Genomic DNA, 9,173 nt, shown 5'->3' with positions numbered 1-9,173 from the left:
TTAAATTTTTTTTAATGTAAAAAATATTAGAATTAACTAAATATTTTTCTACAAAAATATCCACAATTAAGAATCTAATTAGATCTTTGATCATATATTTTTTAAGAAAAATATTCTATTAATTTTAATAATTTTGACATAAAAAAATCTACTTATAAAATTTAAAATAATAGAAACCTAATTAAAAAAATAATATATATAAATTTAATTATAAATTTAATAAAATTATAAGAACTAATCGAATAATTAAATCTTAAATATATTAGTAAATAGAATATTATTTTATTTTTATATAAAAGAAACCAATCTTTTACCCTTAAAAGAGGGCCTTTTGGCGACGGTGAAAAGCAAAAGTGTTGCGAAAGAAAGTGTGACGTAGTTTTGGTTTGTCTCAAGTCCAAGTTGGGGAATGAAGGCAATGAAGCCGCGTTAAAGTGGGACCCACGTATCGTTGAACCCAGCGCAGCAACCATTCCCTTCGAAGCCATGTTCTTTTGTTTTCTCTCTGTTCCCCTTCTTAACTCAATACCCCATAACCATACTATTTATATAATCTTAGTCTAATACTCTTGCTTCCAATACATTATATTCTTAACCTTTTCTTATTTGAAGCTATAAGATTCGATAAAAAGGAGGTGGAAAATAGAGTAAAACTACTCATTTAATTCTTTAATGTCTGAAACATTAAAAATTCTTTTTCTTTTTCCAAAGGTATCTTAATATTATTGTCATATTAATTCTTCGAATTTTTCTTTTTAACATAGTTTAAAAGGATTCTCATTAATAGGTGTTTTTTTCTTCTTCTTCTTCATCCTGTCTCAAATAATACAGAATTTAGAGTTATTGATGACTGATAATTTAATTCTTATTTCTTAAGAATTAGAATACTGATATTTTAATCTCTAAAAATAAGGTGATAGTATTTGAAATATTTACTTTGTTTATTTCTTTTAAGATTAAATGGTCATCATACCTAGTAATTATTAAATTCAAGATTTTAATGGAGTAGGTTAATTTATTCATCTATTTAAATAAATATTAAGAGTTTAAAATTTTAATTTATATATACAATAATTTATTAATTAAATAATAAATTTTTAAATATAATTTAGATTTGTAGTACATTAATCTTTGACTCGTTAAGTTAAAAAATATCGTAAACAAAATATATAGAAAGATTAGTTAATTTGAATAAATGAAAAATAATTATAAAACAAATAAAAAATAAGATAAAATATATATTAAGATATTATAATAAGTTTTATGTATTATTATATAAAGTTAATTTTGAGATACTATTAATATAAATAATTTTATATGAATATCTAATTATATAACGTCATATTATTAAAAATAATTATTTTTATTAATAGTATGAATAAACATAAAAAAATGACAGTATACAAAATAATTATTTTTATTAACAGTATGAATAAACATAAAAAAATGACAGTATACAAAATTAATGTATCAAAATTAAATTTTTATTATATTTTTTTGTTGTTTTTTTTTTTAATGAGATATCAAATGAGCGGCTGTATATCACAAAGCACAACCAATTCTAAGATAATTGTAGACCACATCCCCAGAACTTCCATTTTTATATTCCTTTTCAATTTTTTTAACATTATAACATTGGTGTCAAAGATTCTGAAATTTTGAAAACCACACCACCAAATCTTCAAGAAACAGCTGGTTCATTTCTTTTCTTTTCTTTTTTCTCTTCTAAATGGAAGTTAGTAGAATAATAACTAAGATTAAAACTTTGAAGTTCCATGAACCTTTTTTCCAAGTCATAATTTTTCTTTCTTTGTTGAGTTTTTGTGGGGTCCCCATTTTTGTTCTGTAGATGACAGCCTAATCAACAGCCTGGAAAAGGGTGTGTGTGCAGCCACCACACTAAAAAGCTTTCAACTTGGTTGATGATTCAGACTTGAAGCATTTTCATTTTTCACTAATGCCATTCACGTAATCAACCTTAATCCCACTCTCATTTATTCTCTTTCAGAACTTGCTCAATTTTTGCCATACACATTTTCCCTCGAAGACAAGGTATGCATATCAAGACAACTCTTTTTTCTGTTTCTGTTTATTTCTCACTCTACTTACGTAAGAGAATTCTAGCAACTAGATTTTGACATCACCTGTTCTGTATTTGTGTCTTGTAAGAAATGTTTGGTTTTTGTTTTGTTTTGTGCATTGAATTTGATAGATCCGAGGTTGGTGCAGGTTTTTGTGTGTGTGTGCATTTGCTCACAACCTGTTTGATTATATGGGACTAGTGTGAAAACAAGGCTACAATGTTGATGATGAAACTTGTTCTCAAGTGGGTTTCTTCTGTTTTTGTTGTTTTGCTTCTGTTCTTGTTGAATGGAGCATTTTCAGCAACATCTTCTTCATCATACACTCCTCCTGATAACTATCTCATTGCTTGTGGTTCCTCAAAAAACATCACCTTCCAAGGCCGCACCTTTGTTCCTGATTCACAGCATTCTTCACTAGTGTTCAAAACTGGGGATTCTCTTGTTTCTGCTAGTTCCAATTCTAGTACTGCACCATCCCCAATTTACCAATCAGCTAGGATCTTCACTGATACAGCTACATATAGGTTTGAGATTGCGCAACAGGGTCGGCACTGGGTCCGGCTTTATTTTTCGCCTGTCCGGAACTCCGGTCACGATTTGAATTCTGCTTCTGTGACAGTTGTTACTGATAATTTTGTTCTCTTGAGCAATTTCACATTTAGGAGCTACAATGGTTCTTATATGTTTAGGGAATATGCTATCAATGTTACCTCTGATACCTTGACTATGACCTTTATCCCTTCTAATGGTTCAATTGCCTTTGTCAATGCAATTGAAGTTGTGTCTATGCCTGATGATTTGTTTGTTGATCAGGCATTGGCCCTTAACCCCTCGGCCCCATTCAGCGGCCTCTCTGAACTCGCTTTCGAAACAGTTTACCGGGTGAACATAGGAGGTCCCTTGATTACTGCCCAAAATGACACCCTTGGAAGGACTTGGGAGAATGATCTGAAGTACCTCCATGTGAACAGCTCGGTCACTAATGTGTCGGTTGATCCTTCTATCATCAAGTATCCGGCAGGCGTGACGCCTCAGACGGCTCCAAATTGGGTCTATGCCACAGCTGAAGCAATGGGGGATCCAAATGTGCCCAATTCCAATTTCAACATTACTTGGGTCTTCCCTGTGGATCCAAGTTTCTCGTATTTTATCCGGGCACATTTTTGTGATATTATGAGTACTTCATTGAACACTTTAGTGTTCAATATGTTCATAAACTCTGACATAGCTATTGGAAGCCTTGATCTCTCATCCATAACCAACGACTTGGATGTGCCTTACTTTAAGGACTTCGTCTCCAATGCTTCGGACTCTAACACTTTAACAGTAAGTGTTGGTCCTGATACCATGGCAGATCTCACTAATGCTACTATGAATGGATTGGAGATAATGAAAATCAGCAATGCATTGAGGAGTTTGGATGGGCTTTCTTCAGTTGAGAGTCTCCTTCCTAGTTCACAATCAAAGAAGAACAAGATAGGAATAATAGTTGGTTGTGCTGTTGGAGCTTTAGCTGCCATAATATTTGTTGGATTATGTTGTTATTTCTGCTTGGTACAACGCAAATCAAAGGATACTCAACAAGGTGGTCATCCATGGCTGCCTTTGCCCTTGCATGGAAACTCTCAGACCATGACAAAAATGTCAACACTGTCGCAAAAGAGCGGAACTGCAAGTTGCATATCTTTGGCTTCCTCAAATCTTGGACGCTTCTTCACTTTCCAAGAAATTCTAGACGCAACCAACAAATTTGATGAGAAGTTGCTTCTTGGTGTTGGTGGTTTTGGTAGAGTTTACAAGGGAACTCTTGATGATGGAACCAATGTAGCTGTTAAGAGAGGCAATCCTAGATCTGAACAAGGTATTGCTGAATTCCGAACAGAAATCGAAATGTTATCCAAGCTTCGCCACCGTCATCTTGTGTCTCTCATTGGTTATTGCGATGAGAGGTCAGAAATGATTCTTGTCTATGAATACATGGCTAATGGACCCCTCAGGAGTCACTTGTATGGAACTGACCTGCCACCTCTGTCCTGGAAGCAGCGGCTCGAAATCTGCATTGGTGCAGCAAGAGGCCTCCATTACCTCCACACAGGTGCATCTCAAAGCATAATTCATAGGGATGTAAAGACAACAAACATCCTCTTGGATGATAACTTCGTCGCCAAGGTTGCTGATTTCGGCCTCTCCAAAACTGGTCCTGCTCTTGATCAAACTCATGTGAGCACTGCTGTCAAGGGCAGTTTCGGTTATCTTGATCCCGAATACTTCAGGAGACAACAGCTTACAGAGAAATCAGATGTCTATTCTTTTGGAGTAGTTCTAATGGAAGTGTTATGCACAAGGCCGGCTTTGAACCCTGTCCTTCCAAGGGAGCAGGTTAATATAGCTGAATGGGCAATGACTTGGCAGAAAAAGGGTATGCTTGATCAAATCATGGATCAAAATCTAGTTGGAAAAGTCAACCCTGCTTCTCTTAAGAAGTTTGGGGAGACTGCTGAGAAATGCTTGGCTGAGTATGGTGTGGATAGGCCATCCATGGGAGATGTCTTGTGGAACCTTGAATATGCTTTGCAACTCCAGGAGACCTCGTCGGCACTTTCGGAGCCGGAAGATAATAGCACGAACCACATTACCGGAATCCAGTTGACTCGTCTTGAGCAATTCGACAACAGTGTGAGTATGATGGATGGGGGCATTTCTGGCACCGATGATGATGCTGAAGATGCTGCGACAAGTGCAGTGTTCTCCCAATTGGTAAATCCTCGTGGAAGATGAGTTCTTTCTTGTGTACCATTTGTTCAAGCCTTGGACTAAATTGAAAGTCCTGATTGATGAATGAAAGTTGTTTCTCATTTCATTATTGTTTTTGTAATTTTTTTTCCTTTTTGCTCATAACATAAAGTTACCATGTAATATAGTATAGTTGTTCAGTTCTACAATAAAAGTTAGATTTGGTGAACCATCTTACATGCAATGTACTTTACAAAATTCTAGGTACCATGTACTCCACAAAAATCACTTTTTTTTTCCTGAACCGTTTCCAATTTTATCATTCCATGATATCCATAAATCAATTTGATGTTTAAAGCTCACTATCAACATATTTTGAAAATGACAATAAGTAAAATGGATGAAAAATATTGATAGATAGAACTCATATTATCAACTTGCTAAACTACCTTAAAGAATCACCTCCTTTTTTTTTTTTGGTTTACTCAAACGGTCCCCCAACCCGACAGGTTAAGGACTAATCCGTCGCGGATCAGGGTTCGAACTCCCGACATTTACTTAAGCGGACGAGTGAGCTGATCACTCGACCAACCCAAATTGGTTAAAGAATCACCTCTTAATTTCCTCTAAATGCCAACTTATTTCTTACCATCCCTGCGAATGCAAATCAATAGAGTAGATCTCAATTGTATGTTTCTTCTCTAAAGGGCTGTGACTAATTGGGAGTGGATTTTCTTAGAAAAAAACAATTCAATTATTTGGTAAATTATGATTTTTAATTATTGAATATTTTTTCTCATTTATTATTATTTTTTATCTTACTTAAAAAGTGTAAAGTGAGAGATCACATTTTGCCAAATAATTAAAAAAAAAATTAAAAAGATCTATTCTCCTAACTAATTGTTACCATGCCTCATCTTCATGTAACCAATTTTTTTTTTGGATATTTTTGGATACACAATAAAATTGTTCATCCAATTCAATTCAAATTAAAAACCAATTAAAATCCCACTAATTTAGATTTAATTGGATTTTATTTTTACCAAATCACATGAATTAGATCGAATTTCGAATTTATTTTCTAAAACCAATCAAATCCAATCTAAACAACACAATGTAATATAATAATATTATTTTATTATTACGTTTAAAATTCTGTTTATAATATAATCAATTTTGTTTTATATTTTTATCATATTTATGTAATTTTATTATTTAGTGAACATTTTATGAATTTAAAATGAGATTTATTTATTTATTTTAATCAATCTATAATTTTATTTCTATTATTATGTTATTGTTGGTTTTTCAAGATACTATTAAGACTTGTTATGTCATTATTGATTATTTAAGATTTGATGTTAAGATTTGTTTTATATATATATATATATATATATATATATATATATATATATATATATATATATTTAAATTTATAGAATTGCAAATTCAATCCAATTCAAACTGATCCAAACTGTTTAAAATTGGATTGGGTTATCTAAAAAAATAATCCAATCCAAACCACTCTATAAGTAAAATTAATGTTTGGATCGGGTAAATTTTTTATAACAAACACATCAAATTCACACCACAAATACCTCTACTAATTGCCTAGGTAGCGTTTGTTTTCGGAGACAAGACACAGAGACATGGACAGCACATCTTAAAAAGTGTTTGAAAGCAGAGACATGGACACTGAACACATTGTCTCCGAGACAGTTTTGTATACTTTTGTATCCACTCTTTTACGAAGGACAATGATGGACACGAGATTTAGAAGAAGGACACTGATTTTTTTTTATGAATTTTTTTTTTGTCCATAGATATTTTTATTATTCCACTGTTACCCCTTCTAATTTTTCCTAATTTGCGTTTTTCTTTGCCTTCTTCTCCATGCTCTTTCTCCATCTCTATGTTCTCCTTCTTTTTTTTAGTTACTCTTTTCTTTTTATAGAATTTTTTATTGGGTTGGATAATACATTCATTCTTATCGTTCTTACTTCAATATCATTTTAACCTTGTATTATATTATTTGATTTGTAATAAAAATAATAACAAAAATAATTAGTCTTGAACTTTTTGAAAGATAAATATTATCAAAGGTAAAATTAATCTTTTAAAATACTAAAAAATAATTTATAAGTTGTAATTAATTTTATATAATTTAAAAAAAATCAATTTTTTAAAAGAAAAATCAATGTTTAGATAAAAAAATTAATTTTCTAAATAAAAATAGATTTTTATGTTAAAAAACTAATTTTTTTATGTAAAAATGGATTCTTTTCTTAAAATTGGTTTTTTATTTAAAATTAATTTAGCTTATTAACCTAAATGAAATTTTTTATTAATCAAACTCAGATTTATTTTTTTTTGTTAATATTAACCATATGTATCCCTACATATTAATAATAAATTTAAAAAATAAAATAATTATATTTATAAATTTTATTTTAATATAAATATTATTATATAGTTTTTTATTAAAATTTTTGGCCCTTCAAACATTTTTTTAAGTTCTACTCTCATTCTCTATTAAATTAGTTTGTACTTAATGCAGAAAATTTAGAATCACATTGCTATTTTAATCATTTCATATAATATTTTTGTCTTGTCCATGTGTATCCAAATATAATACTGGACATTAGTGTCTTGTACATCGTATCCAAACACAATACACAAAGAATAATTTTTAATGTCTCTGTCTTATTGTCTCTGTCTCAGTGTTATGTTCTGTCTTTAAAAACAAACGCTACCCTAGTGATGGTTTTCTGCACAGACGTTTGTTCATAAAAAAATGTGTGTATATATACTACTCTTTTTTTCACGTTTTGTTCAGCACACAATTTTTTGTTGAAGAGTACAAAAACTTTTTGAGATAACACAAATTTTTAAAGTATAGCACAAAAAAAATTGCACATAACACAAATTTATCGATATAGCATATAAATTTTTGCACATAGCACACAAACTTTTGCTACGAATATACTTTGTTAGTTGGGTGAGTTAATGTTCTAGTTATATAGTCTTCCAAAAATTTTTATATTATACATCAAAATTTCTATGCTGTGCACCAAAATTTTGGTACTGTACAGCAAAATTTATGTGTTGTGTGTATTTTATTTGTATAGCGTACAAATTTTTACATATAGCACATAAATATTTGTATATAGCACACAATTTTTTGCATATAGTACACAAATTTTTACTATGAATTTATTTTGTTAGTTAAGTGAGTTAATGTTTCGGATATGTAGTTCTTTAAAAATTTTTATGCTTGCACATCAAAATTTATGTGTTGCACGTATTTCATTGGTATAGTATATAGGGATAGCAATACCACCCGAATCCGCGGGTACCCACCTCGTACCAGGGCGGGTTTTAGCTGGGCGGATTCTTGGAAGGGGCGGGTCGGGATCAGGTTTAGGTAATATCCGCCCGGCCGCTCCTATCCGCTTCGCTATATATATAATATATATAATTTTAATATATAATATGTATAATATATGTAAAACAATTAGTAAATGATTAATAATATTGTATCATATTTAAATTTTTACTTTAATTTATGTTATGTATGTGATGATGGTTATATAAATTTTGAAATTTAATTTTATTTATTGGATTTTAATAATTATCGGGGCGGGTCGGGGCGGGGCGGGTACCCCACAGGGACGGGTTAGGATTCAACATTTTACTACCCGCGGGTAGAAGTGGGACAGCTTCTATACGGGTTATTGTACGGCGGGGCGGGGTCGGGTAGAGCAAAAATCCGCCCCGTTACCACCCCTAATAGTATACAGATTTTTACATATAGCATACAAATTTTTGTTGTAAATATATTTTGTTAGTTGAGTAAGTCAATATTCTGGGTATGTAATCTTCGAAAAATCTATGTGTTGTACATCAAAATTTGTGTGCTATACACCAAGATTTTTGTGTTGTACATCAAAATTTATGTGTTATATATATTTTATTGGTACAGTATACAATGTTTTACACATAGCATACAAATTTTTGCTACGAATATATTTTGTTATTTAGGTGTTATGCGTATTTCATTGGTTAGGAGAAAAAGATGATGAAAATGACGAGAACAATGAAAATGATAATAAAAGAAGATGAGGAAAAAAAAAAGAGAAGAAGAAGAAGACAGCGATGACGACAACAATAATAGCAGCAACGATAACAACGACGTTGAAGAAAGAAAGAAATACGTAAAAAAAAAAGAAAATGACAATGACAATAATGATAACAAATGAAGAAGTAGCGGCAACGACAATAACGACAACAGTAACAATGACAATAATATTGAAAAAAGAAATGCACAAAAAAAAGATGATAATAATAACGATAACA

The 9,173-nt window shown here is 31.2% G+C and overlaps 1 protein-coding gene across 3 annotated transcripts; it reads left to right on the top strand.

Annotated features, from left to right (window-relative positions):
• Positions 1–1,603: 1,603 nt before the first annotated feature.
• Positions 1,604–5,049, top strand: LOC112707358 (receptor-like protein kinase THESEUS 1). 3 transcript variants are annotated; one of them, XM_072201270.1, is made up of 4 exons: positions 1,604–1,695; positions 1,850–1,918; positions 2,009–2,052; positions 2,230–5,049. In XM_072201270.1, the coding sequence occupies exon 4, from the start codon at positions 2,301–2,303 to the stop codon at positions 4,860–4,862; it is 2,562 nt and encodes an 853-aa protein (XP_072057371.1). In that variant the 5' UTR covers positions 1,604–1,695; positions 1,850–1,918; positions 2,009–2,052; positions 2,230–2,300; the 3' UTR covers positions 4,863–5,049. The 3 variants fall into 3 exon arrangements, with proteins under 3 accessions (XP_072057371.1, XP_072057372.1, XP_025614849.1); XM_072201271.1 differs by having other exon boundaries at positions 1,635–1,695; positions 2,898–5,049; XM_025759064.3 differs by lacking the exon at positions 1,604–1,695 and having other exon boundaries at positions 1,849–1,918.
• Positions 5,050–9,173: the final 4,124 nt, after the last annotated feature.

The sequence above is a fragment of the Arachis hypogaea genome, chromosome 8 (genome assembly GCF_003086295.3).
Source record: "Arachis hypogaea cultivar Tifrunner chromosome 8, arahy.Tifrunner.gnm2.J5K5, whole genome shotgun sequence".
NCBI lineage: Eukaryota > Viridiplantae > Streptophyta > Magnoliopsida > Fabales > Fabaceae > Arachis > Arachis hypogaea.
The sequence above is the reverse complement of the archived record's forward strand: the minus strand, read 5'-3'. Positions and strand labels throughout refer to the sequence as shown.